The sequence below is a fragment of the Alternaria incomplexa genome (assembly GCF_024043165.1).
Source record: "Alternaria incomplexa strain BMP 0042 chromosome Unknown scaffold_21, whole genome shotgun sequence".
Classification (NCBI taxonomy): domain Eukaryota; kingdom Fungi; phylum Ascomycota; class Dothideomycetes; order Pleosporales; family Pleosporaceae; genus Alternaria; species Alternaria incomplexa.
The window spans coordinates 23,752-42,065 of record NW_026249870.1 but is presented as its reverse complement, the minus strand read 5'-3'; the positions used below and the strand labels follow the sequence as shown (position 1 = coordinate 42,065).

Here is an 18,314-nt window from a genome sequence, read left to right as displayed (position 1 = left end):
AGTTTTCCTATGTATGTGCCCACTCTCCTTACTGTGCTCACTGAGCAGATTGCCGGCTATTTGCTGCTCCACTTATTGTGTTCGTCACTGACCCCTTCCGTCTTTGTCGCAGTGAGTACGTCCATAGTCTGTTCTTGGGCCCACATCTCTCCCTCTACTTTCACTACAGCGAAGATATCATGAGCCTGTTTGCTCCGGTTGTTGCCTCTGCCGGACCTCAACACTTTCAAGACTAGTTCTCTTTTGGTCACTCTCACTTGCCGCGTATCGCTTACATTTCATTTACTCTCGTAGAACCTTTTTGTTCTCTGTCCCTACCTGCTTTTCCCCTACCGGCCAATTATGAAGCTTTCGCTGTCGCTATTAGCTGTCGTCGCCCCTATCGCTCTTGCCCAGGATCTCGCCAGCAGCAACGCTACCGATGTACGGATAGCTGCAGAATTCGATCCGGAGGACATCGCGGACGCCGCTGAGTGGACCGCAGCCTACGAGAAGGGTACTAGACTGGTCTGTCGACTTGAAGCTAACGACGAGGCCGCGGGAAGACTGTGGCAGGACACTCGAGATCCACCATCTGCGCGCAGCCAGTGGGCTGATGTCACACTCCAGGAAGAGCTGGGTCTTTGGGGTTGGCGCACTGGCAAATATGAACAGGTACTTCATTGCGACTTTTCCGACGACAAGGAGCCTCAGCATGTGAACCATTTCGGTAAGTCAATGCCTTTACGCTGACCACCACGATCTCTACTCGAGAGGTATATAGGTCAAAGATTGGTCTTTGATAGGTGTTGACTGTTCAAAGGAACGATGTTCGCGAGTCTCGGCGTTAACGACCAGCCACGCGAAAAGGGCGGTGATAACCAGTGTTACAACATCGAACACTACGACGCAGACGTAGAAGATGACTTGATGGCCGAAGACGATGAAATGCAGCAGTACTACTTCGTTGATGACGAGGAATATCGTTGCACTGGTGCGCATGTTCGATTCGGTATCAACCAACGAGGCGGAAGTGAGTCTCTACGATTGATTTCAGTTTACGACTCGCACATCAATACTCCCATCCCTCTTCCAGGCCGAATCTGTCCCAGGACATGCTAACTAGTCAAAGTGATTATTGGCCAGAGCCTCTCAAGTCCTAGATTCGAGGCGGCGGCAAACTGGGGATTCGAACCGAGAGAGACCGAGCTGCCGCAGCTGCAGCGCGTTTCCGACATCATGATGGCATACTGGATGCGCGACAATCCCGACCCAAAGAATCTCAAGTACTACCTTGTGTGCAATATCTTGAATGAGCAGACTGTCAGACTCATCAACGCTGTCCTGAAGAACAAGGGTCTCGATAAGATACCATTCTGGCCTGGCGTTGTAGCCGGCATGTGGGAGGAGGAAGGCCCAGCACTACTTGGTAAGTAGTCCTATCTATCTCCAGAACGCCCCAACAGAAAACAGCAACGAACAGTAGTCCGGATGCGGTTGCATACGCCATGCGAAGGACTCTGAGTTACCACAACGCTGACGAACTTCAGGATCTCCACTGGGTGGCTCGCTCGCCTTTTTGCTCGCCCAACACAAGGCAGAGCTAGGTATCAAGCATGTCACCGAGATCGTGATCTTCCGAGATAACTGGGAAGGTTCGACTCCGTATGTGCAGTTGCTGTTCAGGATCAAGGACGTCCCGGACCCAGCTCCAGATCCAGCCCCAGACGCAGAGTCAGGCCAAGCTCTTAGACTACGAAGTTCCCTCTTGGGCGATGGCTTGAAGAACAAGATATACACGCACAAGATCTTCCAGGATACTAGAGCTCTTGTTGTTGGCGCATAGACGAAGCAGGGTGGGAGGAGGCTTTGTAGACGTGATCTTTGTCTAGATAGCCGTTGAGGCTTGTAGCGCATAGTTAGATCTGGTTTTCATCCGTTGGTAAGTACCGATCTGCCACAGAAGACAGAATAGACTTGCTACACTAGAAGAATCAATACCGAAATAACATCACAGCGGATATGCATCGACGGAACAGACTCTGCTCGAGCAGCCCTATTGTGATGTACGTGACATCCAAACAGCGGACATATGTACCGCCCTCACATCCTTCAATATCGTGTGACATCAAGCCCCTTGCGTGCGCAGGTGCAGAAAGCGCAACAAATGACGTGAACGCCCCACCCGTGCACTAAGCATTCTCGCTAAGCAACGACCCACCGAGCATCCCGCTCGATGACGTCGCACCCACCCTCCTCCCAACCACAATTCCCAATCACCTTTCAACTTTCCCATCGTGATCTTTTCGCCGACCCCAGCCGAGACGCTGATTAATACTGCTTCCGCACTGTCATTCGTGGGTCTGGGGCTGCGCGTGGAAGTGATAAGCTTCTGCGAAGCAACGATGGCGTAGGATCGACGCTAGCACCGCGACGGTTGGCGGGTGCTTGTTTCCCTTGTGGACTGGGCGGGTCTGGAGACGGGTTTAACAGTTTAGGATTTCGATTGCGTCGGTGATGGCTGACGGAGAGGGTGGAGGCGCGACGTAGGTGGTGTGGAGTGGTCAGGAAAGAGGACCCTTAAGTATGCAACTGCCCGTGGGACCTCGGGGAGGCTTGATACTCGCGCGGTGCTTACCTTACAGACAAGATTCCTGGCTATCGCGACCAATACTTCGGAGGTGTATTCTATCCGGCCTTCCCGCGCTTCACTTGCCATCCTTCTCTCCAGCCAACTTATCACGCGCACTTCGTTAGACAACCCCATCTCCCATCTCATTACTAGCATCCATATCCTGTCACGATGGCGGTAATTTGGGGTCTCGACATGAAGGAGATGCAATGGGGCAAGTTCAAGTCCGGCTACATGTGGAACAACACGTATCACAACCGTCGCACAAAGTTCATCATCTACCAACTCGCCATGATTCTCTGCGTTGTTAGTGAGAGTCTGGGAACCGCTGCGCTGTCTGGTACGATATCTCTCCCTATCTCTACTCATGGTGGCGACGACAGCCGTCTGCCATCTTCCAACTTGAACATCATCTAACATCCAGCAGACTACGTCGACCAGCAAAAGTTCGTCTCAAAGCTCGACCGCAACGTCATGATCCACAACAACAACTTCGTCGGCATCGCATCGTACAACATCTTCGTCGGTATCTTCGTCGCCACCATTTTCGGTGCCGCCTTTTTCTTCGATCTCTTCTGGCCTGAGCGACAAGAGTCGAGAGGCGTCATCAACGCTTGGAAAGCTTGCTCAGTCTTTGCTTGCATGCTTACGCTCTCCGACGCCCTTGCATACACTTACATCACCGCGAGCAAGAGTGCGCACCTAACCGGCACGGACTTCGAGCGCGGACAGGGCCTGTTGTCGCAGTTCAAGAAGGCCGGCGAGACTCCGCTCGCTTACAACAAGAATGGGCGGGCGATTGCTAGTGTTGTATTCTTGTGGCCGGGCATGATCTTCACTTTTGTCAGGTAAGTCACCTCTATCGGTCCTATCACCTCAACCTAGGGAAAACCTGGACAGGTCTGGAGCCTACATCGACGTTAGGCCACCTAATTTGCAGGTTTTCGTCTTGATGTAGCCTCTAGGGTGTTCAATTTTTCCCTTGTATGAGGTGCTATCGTACCACTCTTACTGACTCATTTGTCTAGCACATATTTCCTCTGGCATTCGCTGAACCACATCGACAAGCTCGGAGTCTTCTCCGCACATGCCCGCAATCTTGATGGCGCTTCGCCCGAGCCCGAACCGAAAGGCAACGCCGTATAGAATTGGCTTCGTAAAACCATCACAGCCGACTCCCGTCCTGACCTCTCTCGTCCCAACCCCTCTCAGACTCCTCACCAGAATCACGAATTGCAGAACATAAGCAAGTCGCCCTCTGTCGTCACCGCGTACAGAGACGGAACTCCAGTCCGATCGGCTCCTCCCACATACAATTCCCATGCCGGTCCTTCCTCCCGTGGCGGTCCTTCCAGTCGTCCCGGTCCCTGGACTCCTCGTCGGGATTCAGAGCTGAACAAGCTAAAGAAGAAGCACAAAACAGACATCACCGTTGTCAAAGATGGACCTGCAGACCCACCTGCTCTCGGAAGGTGGGGCAGTCACGATGCTGTGCATGGTCCTGTTGAGGAGACCCTTGTTGAAGAGACGCCTATCGAGACGCTCATAGAGCGGAATAGGGCCGAAGTGCAGAGGATGCTACAGGAGGGAGATCCGGATAAGGATGAGATGATTAGGCAGCGCAGCGAGGAGTTACTGAACAAGAACAAGGATTTCATTAGCGAAAGGCCGTTGAGTCCTGAGGAGTCTAGATGAGAGTTTGGTGAAGGTATTTCGGTATTTGATGGCGTTTAGGCATGAGTGGGATATTGAGTATTGATACCCTGGTAGCTTGTTTACTTGGATGAGAATGAATAATAGTAATTCTTCGATCGTTGCGTTAGCTATGTTGATGATGCACCTCATAAAATGGAAAAAACTGAACACCCTGGAGCCTACGTTGACCTTGGGCCACCTACTTTGTATGTTTTTACTATAATGTAGGCTCTACGGTGTTTAGTTTTTTTCCTAGGCTGACGTGGATGCACTGTTGTCAAATGTCGATCCTGGATGTACATGCTGTGACGTTGTCTTCTTCATGAAAGATTGGAGTCGATGCCTAGAGGTGGGCATGTCATACAACAAGGTGACAATGCTACTCACGTATAGCAATCTATCAAATGCAGAGAGTATTTACCTATGTCCTTACTCGAATACCTACTGTCGCGCGTGCGTCGTGAGCCTGCCCGTTCAAATACTCGCTGCATCCTATGCAAGAGAAAAACTAAACACCTAGGAGCCTACGTCGCTGTTAGGCTACTAACTTCGCAAGCTTTTATGTTAATGTAGGCTCTAGGGTGTTTAGTTTTTCCTTCAAATAGGGTAGCTGTATAACTTATCTATGAGCAGCACGTTGTCAAAAACACTAAACTTAAGACTTTCTCTACAGTAGCTACCTCATACCCAGCATCCCATACATCTGATTTCCAACACCGCCTTTCCCACTGCCGCATACCCTCCCACCTCCCTCAGCCCCCATCACGCCACCATCCACATCCCCGGTGCCAGCCTCATTCCAACCCAACGCCACCAAGACGTTTCTTTTGCCGGAACGACGGAACAGTGCACACCCATAGGGATGTTATGAAACCCACTCTCGCTTCCCCGTGCCCACCATCGTCACACCACTTTCTTCACGGAAGCAAAAAGCAAGAAAAAAAAAGCAGACCCTGTGAGAGTTCAAGCCACAGCAAGCCATGGTGACGCGACGGCTTGCAGGACTTACCAGCGATAAGAATGATACGGAAAAAGAAGAAGTGAGATCTCGGGAGGACGGGAGGGAGCGAGAGATAGTGGCGTAAAAGCCACGATGACGTGGATTCGAGTATATGTAGAACGGAAGTAGGAATACCAAGGTTATGCGTGGAAAAGAAAAAAGATGGGTTTGTTGCATGGCTTTGGGGAATCCCATGACGCAGTTTCTTTGTGAGTAATGATATGCTGAGATTGGAGGATGGGGGGGGGGAAAGAGAAAGAGTCGTGTGCATTGCGAAAGTTGCAAGAGTCAGCAGCAGAGTCATGAAAAGAAAAAGAAAACAAGACTGTGAGAGCATGAGAATGCGAGTATTTTGACAAGAGTCAAGGAGGTTGCGAAAGCGTATGCGAATACGGGAGATATGCGTAGAGCAAGAAAGAGACCTCGGGGGGAAGTATTGGAGTTCTTGGTAAGACGACTCCATGAATCAACGCGATGTAGGGAAAGTGTGATCTCGACAACCAGCCTCGATTCTTGATAATGTGGTTTGTGATACTCGCAGCGGTCCTGCCAGGCATCGGTAGGCAAACATCGCTTCATCTGTAATACCTAGAGAACAAGACATATCGTCATCTTCATCGGCATCATCATTGCAGCAAAGGAAGAAACTGTCCTAGGTCTCCGTCCGGCTTGCCGCCACAACTCACCTCAACCTCATCCCAAGGAAAGGTTCTGTCCACGAAGAGCAACTATATCGATCACCAAGCTTCAACGCCTACGACACCGGCTTGTTCATACATAGACACAAACTCACCTACCCAAAAACAGTCTCTTGCGGCTCCGCTCCCCTTCAGCCCTCGAGCCAGCGGATCCGACGCCCTCCCCGTCAGCCTCCTCAAGTCTGAAACCCAACGTCGCGTCAACCTACCCTCTTCCTCGGCAGCCCTGACACAGACCCCATCTGCATGTCATACCCAAGACGGAGTCTGACATAAGCCCCACTGCATCACATTTCCCACGTGGGTTCCGAACCCGTGTTCCTTGTAAACATGCGACAGCGACAGCCCCGAGCGATCGCATTTCAATGCAGACAAGGTGCCAGGTTTGCTTATTCCCAAACCGTACCCTTACTGCGATGCTGAACCAGGAGGAGCTTGAAGGCTTTGCATGAGCGGGTGGTCATGTGAGACGCAGGTGATGAGACGAGGGGGAGAATTGGAGATGTTGGAGATGGGATGGGTGCTGTTGTATTGTACCGAGGAGGCGAGATCGGACGGTGTTAATGCCGGTGATGTGCCGATTGTGGGACCGAGGTACCAAGGGTACTTGTAATCAAATCAATCTCAATCGGTAGAACTCTACCACCCTACCACCACACCTACCAGTCCCATATCTTCTCGCCTGTCGCCCAAGATTTGATAGCTGTACTGAATTTGCCATCTTAAACCCAACGTTCCAAATATCTCCTCGGTGGCGATTTGAAACTCGATGAACAGGTTCCTTGTGTGATTGCCTTGGTCATAAGTCATATGACAAACGGAAGACGGGGGAGGGCACGGAGAAAAGCGCTCAAGCTCGGTGTAATGACATGTCGCAGCCCTACGCATAACCCCCGAAGAACCCACCTTGCACCCTTCCAGGTACGCTTTCTAGAAACACGTTCGCGCATCAAACGAACCAAGCCCTGTTCAGCGCGCGCGCGTCAAACAGATTGGGAGCTGTCAGTTGCGTGCATTCCAGTCCAGCAACCCGCACCGCAGCAGCAACAACGCGACTAACATTCCAACCCAAACCAAAGTCCTCGCGACCGAAACATGCAGTTCGTGATTCCTGTGTTACATAGCGAAAGCTTGCATATACACAACTGCGACAAATCATACGTACCACATCATCCCACTGCCTGCCTAATCGATAAAGCCCATGACAAACTTCCTCCCCGTCGCGTCGTCGTTTCAAATAATCCCACCTATAAACTTCGAGTGGTGCCGGTCTGTCAAAGAATTGAGATCATCACTCGCAACCCGTGCCAACGATGTTTCAGCACCCAACGGCGTCTTTACTAGGTATAGCGTACCACGTCCTGCCCGCCCATCCTAGGTACTTTCCTATCTGGGAAGCTAGCGTGGGAAAGCGTCGGGCTGGAAGGGAAGCTGACGCTAGTACAACACGAGACTTCGCGTGGAAGCTATGCCGCGGTCGATAGGGCAGTGTTGGCGTTGCGCTGGGCTTGCCGCTTTAATCAAAGTTACGCGGGCTAGCGTGAAAGCGGTTCCCGTGTCCGCGAAATGAGGATGCGTCTGCGAAGGGAGGGATAAGTAGGGCTGAAGAAGGGTTTGGGGAATGATGCAAGGCCGGTAGGAAGGCTGGTTGTCTGTGCGCGCGGTGAGTTGTGCATGGACATGGATTGCGGCGTCATTGGGAACGAAGGGAAAATTGCGAGAGATCGCGATGGCTTGCGTGGTCAATATTGCGCGCTGGAGGATATGCTTGTTGTGAAATTTTTGGGTTCAGAAGTATCTAGGCAGGAAGACGGGAGAGAAAGCCGTGGGCTAGAGGACGTGTCTTGATTTGTTCGGGTTCTGCTTTTGCCGTTGGGCCTAATTGTGTGCGCGTCCATATCGATTGAACGCTATCGAGGTGATGAGCTAGCGATTAGCCAGCCAGGAGTTTATTTGGAAATGACGCTTCGCCGTGGTTGCAATTGCGAGCACGACTTCAAACTGTCCGGCGATCACTCATAACCCTAGAAATGGAACCTGGGCCTGCTATCTCCACAAGCTGAGGTGTGTTAGTGACGAAACAAAAAATAGACGTGGTGTGGGAGAGCGTGGGATGTGACCCGGTGGGCGGGAAGTTTCAAATAACGAGGAAGGTGCGTGGGGTCGTACCTTCTCATGCCAGCTGAGCAATACGCTCATGGCTTGGCCGCCACCTTCGCCGCCGCCACGAGTATGAATCTGCGAGAAGCCGGTCGGTTGGGGGGTGATGTCGCGCTTGGTGCCTGATGGTGCTCCCTGTGCCATGCCTTTGTAACTGCAAGTACTTTCATTAGTCTATGGTTCTGGATGTGCAACGGTGGCGCGTGGTGGATGCGGGAAGGCACGATGGCCAGTAGAGGTCGGTGGGCGGTGAGGCTTGGAAGAGACCCAAACGAGACGGTGGACGTACATGTACTTCATCAGGACGTCCAATGCTTCGGTTCCACCCGGCGCACCATATATCCGGCTGAGCATTGGTGACATGTCTGACTGGCGTATGGATTGTAGGATCTCGATGACGACCGAAAGGTGGACTTCCTGTGGTGGTGGACTTGTCAGCTTGGTCCTGGGTGGTGCAATGTCGCCGACCTGGTCGTCGGTAGCCCAAGTCCAGAGACGCGGTGGTGATGTGACCAGGTGTCTATATCTGGAGAGACATCCAAACCGCTGGACTGGGAGCGTCGTGTCTCTGAGGTGTCTCTGGAGCTTCTAGAGCTGTTTGAGCTGTGCAGAGGCGCAACGTACCTTTCCCTTGTCGTCTGCGCCATATGGGGGGTTCTCTAGGGCACTCTGGAGGGCGCCCTCATTGTCACCACCCCGTAGCAGCTGCCGTATTGACTGGGCGTTGGTCTGGACATCGGCCGTCGAGACAGGCGCAACGGCGGGAGCGAGGGAGCTTAGGTCGAAGTTGGCGGGGCTGTCGGGGTCCAAGGCGTCGATGTTGATGGTCCGCCAGTTGATGTTGGCCATGGTGGGTGGTGAGGCTTGTGTACGGAAGAGTAGCTAGCTGCAAAGAGACGGCTGGGTTGGTGGTGGAGCTGTGGTGAGGTTGCAATTCGGCGCGCCGTATTCGTGGGGTGCAGTGCCATGTCTCCACTCTGCCCGCCAAGCTTTGAAGCTACCCAGTCCAGCGCCCGCAACGTCTGGCAAAACACCCACCAGGTAGCACGAACCAGGGTCGCCGCTCGATTCCGCTGCATGCGGATCGCTAAGGCCTATCGATGTACCCGCGACGGAGATCCGCAGCGCCACACGTGTGACGGGAGTACCATGGGGGTGGGTGAAAGCGATCACAGCACAGGCAATGTCATCATCGTGGAGGAGAATGTGATAGTAGTAGATGTTGATTAGTCTAAACTTCAGCCAGTTGAGTCGCGAGACACAAGTACAATGGCCCAGGCGCTCAGTCTAATGTCCAAAGCTATGGGGAGAGCGGCCCATGCATGTCGTTCATGAGGAGCCGTCTAAAGAAAACAAGTCCGTTGAGTCGTGGTCGCCGATTCGACCACTCCAACGCGCTATAGTACAATACAACTCGTGCCATGAGTGCCAATGAAGGCTGGCGACGATCAATCTACCCCATTGCGCTGTCCGAAAGAAAGAAATGAAGGTCCGTTTTTGGTATCTATGCCTGGGCCCAACCGTCTATAAGAACGCCGATGAAAAGAACTTTTTTGCCGTAAGGGAATGTCGCTGAACGTGTGACGCAAGAGAGTGAGGAGGCTGTGCGATGAGAGTCGCTTGATAACGCCGGTAGCCGAAGTCGCAGGGGTATTAGGTGGCTGAAGAATCGAAATGGTCGCCGATGATTAAAGTGCGTAAAGTCCAAGTGGCTCCGTGGAAGAAGATGCGCCGTAGACCCAGAAATCGGCGCGGTGAATGCGCTGGAAATGTGTTGTACGCGGGACTGAGTCATTGTTAGTTGACGTGTTCATGCAGGGTGCGACGTGTCTGTGACTTACGAGGCGTGGGATGGATCCCTTTAGTCCCAACGGAACAAGTAGCTTGCCAATGTAATGGCATTGCGAGAAAGCAGGCAATGGCGGCAGGCGAAAAAAGAAATGCTCCGTCGAGAGGTAATGACGCATCTTATTTGGGCGGTGGTGGAGGAGGCTTGGGGGTGCCAGTAGTGTCGTAGGCTCCGCGACCCATGTTGTTGGACTCTGACTCTCTGAAGATCATGTTGTTGACGAGTGTGTTCTCTGGTTTATAAGTCAGCTTGATCTTGCACAAGAAAGTCAAATATAGACTCGGTGAATGCAGGACATACCAATTGAGGAATGCGTTTTGTGAGAGGTGCCGGGCTGAACACCTGGCCTGTGCGAATATTTTGTAAGGACGAAAAGTGAGTGTGGTAGTCGGCGTTGGTTCGTGTAAAGGCGATACAAAGAGCGGAGCGGCGGTGGGCGAGCTTTATTAGATAGTGTCGTGTACCCGTGGACTGGCTAGCAGTGACTGGGGAGTGGGGAGGGGTGGAATGAGTGTGGGTAGTTTGAAGGGAGTGAAGATGATGATGGCAGTAAACGAAGGGCGCCCTGAAGCTTCTATATTCGCGGCTAGAATAAGGGGGCCTGTTACTGACTTGCCAAAGGTGGTCTTGGCTGTCGGCGAGACAAATGAAATGAGAGACAGTGCTTTTCAGAGCAAAAGCCCTGACTACATTGCGCATCGGGAGCGACGGGTCTTTCGGCCTGTTTCAAGGTAGGCTCCCTTGCCATCATCAGGAGCCAGGGTGATCTGCGCACTGTTACCACCAAGCTGGTTATCCCCCTTGAATAGTGCCGCGCTAGAAAGCCGTACCTGCAGGCGCTAACGAGAGCCATGCCAACGGCTTCGCTGGGGTGCCAACCTGCGAAGGGTGTGCTTGTGCTGACTGCTTCAGTGCCTTTTCACCGTAACATGGCGTAACATGGCGTACCATGGAGGCGATTCTCAGGCGCGACTCCCAGCGCTCTCACTTGGGCTCGCGGCCCTATCGCATTTTGTCTGGCTGTCGCCGCGCGCTTCCAGACACGGCGGCTTAGATGAGACAGTGTCAGCGCTCCCGTCTCGCTGCTTTGACCGGCGGCGTCGACTCGTGCCGCGTTTGTTGGACTGCGCCAGAAGCAAGAAGAGAAGGTTCAGAGACGCCACACAGACTTCCGGATGTCCTTCCCCGGCCGGTCCACTGCCTATGCTGAATCACCTCTCTGGCAGCCCTGTCTGCCCTCCATGCCTCCCAGCCAACCGGGTTACTGGCTGTCGGGATCGCAGTGCACTTGCCTTTGAGCGTGGCGGCTGATGTTTGACGGGACATGTTCATAGCAGCTTGCTTTTGTGGTTTGATGAACCGTAGCTGTCTTGGAGCCTTTGCTTCCGCGTCGTTGCTTGTGACGGGGTTGCGCCACGTGGGATGGGCTGCTCCTGCCTCAACCAACCCTCGCGTGCGTGGCGATGAGGAAGGAGCTGCCCTCGCCGCAGCCCAGCACCACCATCACATCTGCGGCGTGCAAACAACTATGCCTCTGCACCGCGGCCGCCAAAGCAATTCGCCAGCAGCATCGCCAGGTGCCGTAATGAGAGCGTTGCCCGGCTTGCGGTGAGTGGGCCCGGCGCCACGAAAATCTCGCCTGCGGTTTGTTCTGGAAAGCCTCTGGAAGGAAGAATGAATCGCCCGCTGAGTCGCCCTCACTCCCAGGCTGTCCCTGATCATCGCAGAGAAACTGACACAGAATGCGCACTTATTCACGACCAAGAAATTTGGCCGCCGGTCGTTCTCAGACACGTCGCATTCGCGGATCACTGCAAGCCTTCCGCGCCTCCAAGCACACGGATGCTGCATGCGTTCGACGTCCCGGGATCATGACCAGCAAGGTTTCGCGCACAATCGCTTGCTTCTCCAAAAAACCTACACGTCGCAGCCTCGTTGACGCACTCGCTCACCCACCACGGAGCCCAGCCGTCGCCATGACGAATTGTTTCTGGCACGGAAGGAACGATGACCTCGCTCTTTCCCCCTTGGGATTCCTCCGTATTACAGCCCGCCGTCCATCGTAAACACATTTGCCAGAATGCAGCCGTTATGCCAGTCCAATAATATAATTCGCAAGCAGCACCAACCCTGATTCGCCGTCCTGGGTATCGGCAGGGGTCGTGTGCTTCACAATCAGGCTGAGACGCGCGACAAGGGCATCCCGTCCTTATCCACTAGCCTCACGCAGAGAGACATGCCGAAAGCCACGCGACACCGCCCAGCGCTCGACCAGCGTGTTTGCTCATACCGTCTTGTGTACAGTACTGTACTGAGAGATCGCTGTCTTCCGCTGATACCTGCGCCCGTCGTACGTTGGGCTGCCACAGCCTCACGCCTATCAGTGCGGGAGCGTTGAGGGCTCAAACAGCGTTCGCGATCTTCAGTCCATGCTTGCTCAACTCTATCCTCGCGATCGTGATTCACAGCCATCATCCGATAACCAGTGCAGCGTCGTCACACATCGACAGGGTCTGAACTCCGTCAGGTCATCTTCCTCTCAACGTCCGTCCAAGCCACCGACGTTTTACTGGCAGCATCGCTGTCAATTCCGACCGCCTTGCAATTTGACAGGTGTTTGACGGATTTCTCCACAGAAAACTTTGTCGAAATTGTGATCGTGAGTTAGACCTTGCGGGGAGGAGGGAAAGTGGGTCCTGGAACGGCTTTTGGCACTTCCTCTTTGAGCGCGCTACTGCAATCTGCGTGCCAGTCCCAGCGATGAGAAGCGAAGCAAGGGTTGTCATCTCCAAAAGGATCATCGCGTACAAAGAGAACCCTGTCTACACGTGGAATTCTGCTCTGTGTGGACCTTCGCCTGACTACTGGAAGAGGGCCCGCGAGCCGCTTCGCCGATGTACCAGCGCATTCATGCCGACTCAAGGCCAAGTGTGCGCTGTACGAACTTTGCGCTGCTGCAGAAGGAGAGTTCCATGAGCACCGTCGCACTAGCTGTCACGTTGACAGGTACTGGCTGGGGGATTCGGTACCATTAGCCGGCGGAGCCATCTACACAAGGCAATTCAGCTTTCGAGCGTCGCATTTCATAACGTTTCACGCAGCTCTATTCGGGCCTTACAGTGTAACGTAGGAACTACCTTTGAACGTCCAAGCAGGCAAGACGTTGCGCCGGGTTATTGCGAGGTCACTGCTGAAAGACCTGCTTCATCTCGGATTTGTCGCAGAGCTCCCCGGACGCCAGCGTGAAAGCGATCAACAAGGATGACTTCACATCCACGTAGCCCATCACTCGTCCCTGATGATCTCCTTGCGCTGGCGCCCAAATCACTACTCTTTGGGCTACACAGTCCGAGGCCGCCTCTCCCCCGATCGTGTTCCCTGAGCAATTCCGCGTGCCAGCCCCGCGACATTTCTCGCGACTCAATGATTGTCGCACCAGAAAAATTTCCGCCGTCGATCCGGAAGTATGTACCTTTTCACATCATTCCGCTGCTCCGGTACTCTTGTGCGCCGTCTTGAAGCTCGCTACGCCAGGCCTCGTGCGTCATCTGGCTGCCCTCCAATATGCTAGCATCCGAGGCTGACTGCAGCTGCCGAACACCAGTTCCTCTGCTCTTCGCCGACATGTCCACGTGTGCAGTCAGCACTACCAGGTAGGTTCAAGGTACGCTGCACAAAGAGAAACCTTCCTCAGCTTTGTGTCAACTGCAACAGAGTTCTTCGATGCACACTAGGAAAATTTCAGTGACATCAGCTCTCCTCAGACACACGATGCCGTTCCACATGCGCGATGCACATGTACGCTTCCGGAACACGATGGATAACCTGCCACTATCGATACACTTTCTTGTTCCTCCGATATCCCTAAAGAATGCGCCGGCTGCAGTCTCCAGCAACGCCAAACGCTAGTTTCAAATAACTCCTCTTTGTACTTCGGATGGGAATGGCGTTCCAATTGCGATGGTTTTTGGCTGCATGCGTTACCTGTCGCGTCCCCAATCATCGTGTCGGCAGCTTTCCTTATTCCCCATTCCCCCGGTCAGCCCAATTGCATCGGTTGCAGGTTTACGGCAGAGCTACTGCATTCGTACGATTACGCCTTCCATGTGGCATGAACCCAGGACTCGGGTTCTCGATAGACATGGGCATGGCACCAAATACGGCATCTCCCTCGCGGTACCAATATCCAGGATTCCCTCACACCACCGCCTAGTGAGCGAGCTTGACTGGTCAAACTATCATTCCATGATGACATGAAGCGGTCACCATTACTGCACGCAGCTCTTCCGGCTTGCTGCTCAACACCAACGACTGACCTCAGCTGTTGCGCTGATACAGTCGTTCCGCGACGCTCCGCGCGGCCCATCCATACACCAAGCAGACTACGGCCCGTCTCACGCGCGCAACATACCACAAGCCTTGCTCGACTCCGCAACACAGTCAGCACGCGAACATCGGTACACCCAGCATGGCCGAACATGTGTAGGATGCGTGGTCGAGGCGAAGGTTGCTCTTATCTCTCCTGCATCACCACCCATCCCACCTTAGTACAACCTTTCCACCGCGCAGTCAGCACGCTCACTCCGGTACACCTAAGCATAGTCGAACATGTGTTCCCGCGACGCGCGCGCACATCTATGATACAGCGCCATCGCGCTGAGTAACGTAACTTGCATACTTGCTTATTTTTGGTTCGGCGTGCTTCGGGTAAAAGCAAGTATGCAGTATTGTGCGACCGGCATCCCGTAAACCAAGGCGCCGGGTAGATGACGGCGTGAGATGAGCCGGTCTGACCAACATTGTTCTGGAATGCTTGAGGCGACGATGTGGTACTCAGCCTTATGGTGTTGGTAAGCTTGCGGATTAAGGGTAAGGGTGAGTTGATATGTGGGAAAGGGGGTAGGCATCGGGAGGGAAGGAGGGCTATATGGAGATATTGCAGGGTGAGTCGACCATGTCGCCTTGGAATGTTACTGTGAGTTGGCGGCTATTGAGTCGAGAAGTTATATCCGTCTTCTTCGTCTATTTTGGTCAATGGTTCGCTGTTTCCGCAACCTCCGGTGCATGTCGAATCCTCTTTCGTTCCGTCCCCTTTCTTTAGTCTTGCATCTCTTCTATTTCTAGCGTTTACTGCCCCTCTCTGGATGTTTGTCGCACCTGTAGAAGATGAGTAGTGTTGACTTTGACTCCATTGAGATTTAGGGCGGAGATGTGATGATGTGCAACAGTAGGTTAGGTTCAGTGCGCGCGCGGTCTCTGGAGAGTGCTTGAAGTACTGCAGTTGCTACCTTCCAGAATCCACCTTGATTACTGTTTGCTAATTACGCAATACACTTGGTGCGCATTCTTTCACTGTCAATTTCATCCCAAAACGGTTCGCCGCGCATGCCCACCGCTCGCTGTCAAGTCTAACCCACGTAATGGGTAGGACTGGAAGACTTATGGCTTAATCAACATCAAGATACCGAATCCATGAGATCGTTCCAAAGGATCGCGGGTCTCGCGGGACTCGTTTGTAGCACTCTCATCGAAGTACCGTTTGGTGATTCCCCTCTCCACAATACTTCAGGATTGAACACCATCCACCCACGCACAAACTACGATCCAAACAACATCGCTAACGCGGAAACATGGGGAGTATACGCTACAAAAGGCGGATGGCTCAATTGTCTCCTGGATATGACCGACTCGGAAGCAGGCAAAGCATGGCCCGACTGGGTGGGTAGGGGAGGAGGAGGGGAGGCAGAGGGGCGGTGGCGGATGGCATGGATCGCGAGAATGGCCTGATGTACGTGTTGGTACGGATTCCGAAGACTGTTTAGTTGGTAGGTTCGTCGCTGTTCCTGTTCTCACACCACTAATACATGTATCTCCACGCAACAAGCAGAGATTCAATTTCCTCTCGCCCCTGTCAGACTAGCAAATCTGAATACCCTGGTACACGAGGATGTCTATCTCTATCAGTACAGCAGGCTCACTCATTAGTGCGATACCCGTGTGCCTCCTTCTCCAACATAAAGCCTCACTTGGCGATAAGCATATCACTGGAATCACGATCTTTCGCGATTATAGAGCGAACCCCTCGTTCCAGGCGGATGTTCAGTCGCTGTCTCGTATTGAAGACGTTCCGGAGGATGTTCTAAGGTCTGATAATATGGATGTTGGGTGCGTAGCTGGAACTGTGAACAGGGAAGTAGGTCAGGGGAGGAAGTTAAGAGAAGCAATAGGGTGACAGAGGAGGTGGACGCAAGAAATGATGTGCGAAAATTGCATGAGGTCAGTGTTTATACGGGCGGTAGGACGGCGGTGGTTAGTTATGGGGTTGAGCAAGTTTGATGACGCCTTCAGAGTGGACATTCACTCTACGCTCTACGCCCTTGAACAATTGCCACTCGCCGCGTATGCTTTCTTATCAACACTTGTATCCACTTGTTTAGGCGCACTCACGACTATGACGAAGCGCTTGGTGTGTCTACTCCTGAGCTCTCTCGCTTGGAGTAACGCAATGCTCAACCAAATTCACACCCATACCTCGAGAAACGAAATCCGTGTGTCACATCAGCCATGAAGATTGCTACACTTCTCCTTACCGTGATATGTGTACCGCTGGTCTATGGCAAGCGTGTCGAAGTACCGTTCGGCTCCTCCAATTCCACAGCCTTTCCATCAAGCCTTCTAGAACGTCCAGACAGCGCGGTGCATATCCCATCAACCAACGACAAAGCCTCCGCCTCCGAACCAAATCTAATCCAGACTGCTGTGGACTTCGACCCCACCGACTACGCGAACGATGCCACCTGGGAGAGGTACAAGAAGAAGGGCAACTGGCTCCGTTGTCTCATGGAAATGCCGGATGAAGTCGCGGGACGAGAATGGCCCAACTATCTAAACCGCAATCCGCCATCAGCGGCAAGCCAGTGGAAGGGAACGCTTGAAGGCAAGTTATATCCATTCCACCGTCATCTATACCCAGCCATTGACACTGACCTTCAACTAGCCGAGCTAAGGGATTGGTACTGGCACGAAGCCTACTATGACCCAGAAATCAACTGCGACTTTTCGGACGACTTCTCAAACTTAGAGATAAACAACAGGATAGAGGCTGCGCTGAATGACCTCGGACTTAGCGTAAAATCGGTGGAACAAGGTGGCAAGAACAAGTGTTACTCTATCGAGCATATGGATGAGAACGCGGTGGATGATGATGGTGATGATCTCCCGGTAGACATGCAGACTTACTTCCCTGACGACGACGACGACGACAAAGAGTATGGCGTGAGTAAACCAGGAAGAGAGATACGCCATTGACGTTTTGTCTGACTATACATAGGCTACTGGGGCTTACTACCGCTTCGCTTTCAATGCTGAACAAGGAGGTAAGACATCCTTCCACCACCACCACCACCACCACGCACTAAACCCCCTCTCCAGCAATCTACGGCCACAACTTCCTCGCCCCCTGGCCCGCCGCCATGGACACCTACGCCGAAGGCTTCCCAGCGGACCAACTCCCTCTCCTCCGCCAAGCCTCCGACATCATGGCCGCCTTCTGGCTGCGCAATCCCAACCCCAAAAACCTAAAATACTGGTTCGGTAGCAACATCATCAACACCGAAACCGTACCCGTCATCAACCGGATTCTCGTCAGCAAAGGCTATAAAGAGGTACCGGAATGGCCAGGTGTCCAAGTAGACGAGTCCAGTGAGGAGTATCTCGCACTCCTAGGCACACCCGTCGGCGCAAACAAAGCGTTTATGCTCGTCCAACACAAGGCGGAATTGGGGTTAAAACATATTCCCAGTATTACAATTTTCCGGGATACAAAGGATCCCAATCGCCCGGACGATGCGCCGGCATACCAGCTTTTGTTTCGCATTGAAGATGTACCGCAGGATGAGGTTATACCTGATGATACGGAGATTGTGGATCAGGAGATGACGGGCTCTGTGCATCGGATGAGAAGGGGACAAAGGAAGGATAGTTTAGTAGAGTTGGATTTGGGGAAGAATGTTGGGAGGTTGCATAGGGTTAGTATAGATGGGCGAGGGGGGACGATGTTGCAGAGCCATGAGTTTGAGCGGGAGTTGTGATGGGGTTGTTTTGCTGGCTTGTTGTGCTGGTTACCTAGGTAGGCCTTGGTGAGCGCCTGGATACCATTAGCTTACGAATGAAGAGCATGTAACTGCGAATCCAGATAGATCGCGATCGATTTCTCACGTGATCTGCGGACGGCCATAGTACGAAGAGTAGACGGGGACCAGACTCGCTAGTCTCGCCATGGCGTCCTGTCTCCAAAGAGAG

The 18,314-nt window shown here is 53.0% G+C and overlaps 4 protein-coding genes across 4 annotated transcripts; 3 read left to right on the top strand and 1 right to left on the bottom strand.

Annotated features, from left to right (window-relative positions):
* Window positions 1-342: 342 nt before the first annotated feature.
* Window positions 343-1,825, top strand: J4E90_010300 (uncharacterized protein; the record flags this gene model as incomplete). The annotated part of the gene is made up of 4 exons (XM_051439813.1): window positions 343-709; window positions 803-1,012; window positions 1,112-1,408; window positions 1,530-1,825. The coding sequence occupies 4 exons, from the start codon at window positions 343-345 to the stop codon at window positions 1,823-1,825; spliced, it is 1,170 nt and encodes a 389-aa protein (XP_051286240.1).
* Window positions 1,826-2,782: 957 nt separating this feature from the next.
* Window positions 2,783-4,306, top strand: J4E90_010299 (uncharacterized protein; the record flags this gene model as incomplete). The annotated part of the gene is made up of 3 exons (XM_051439812.1): window positions 2,783-2,951; window positions 3,036-3,459; window positions 3,967-4,306. The coding sequence occupies 3 exons, from the start codon at window positions 2,783-2,785 to the stop codon at window positions 4,304-4,306; spliced, it is 933 nt and encodes a 310-aa protein (XP_051286239.1).
* A 3,710-nt stretch (window positions 4,307-8,016) lies between these two features.
* Window positions 8,017-9,013, bottom strand: J4E90_010298 (uncharacterized protein; the record flags this gene model as incomplete). Its single annotated transcript, XM_051439811.1, has 4 exons — window positions 8,017-8,028; window positions 8,174-8,318; window positions 8,454-8,581; window positions 8,789-9,013. The coding sequence occupies 4 exons, from the start codon at window positions 9,011-9,013 to the stop codon at window positions 8,017-8,019; spliced, it is 510 nt and encodes a 169-aa protein (XP_051286238.1).
* A 7,564-nt stretch (window positions 9,014-16,577) lies between these two features.
* On the top strand, window positions 16,578-18,103 carry J4E90_010297 (uncharacterized protein; the record flags this gene model as incomplete). Its single annotated transcript, XM_051439810.1, has 3 exons — window positions 16,578-17,288; window positions 17,344-17,389; window positions 17,445-18,103. 3 exons carry the CDS (start codon window positions 16,578-16,580, stop codon window positions 18,101-18,103), a joined length of 1,416 nt encoding a protein of 471 aa, XP_051286237.1.
* Window positions 18,104-18,314: the final 211 nt, after the last annotated feature.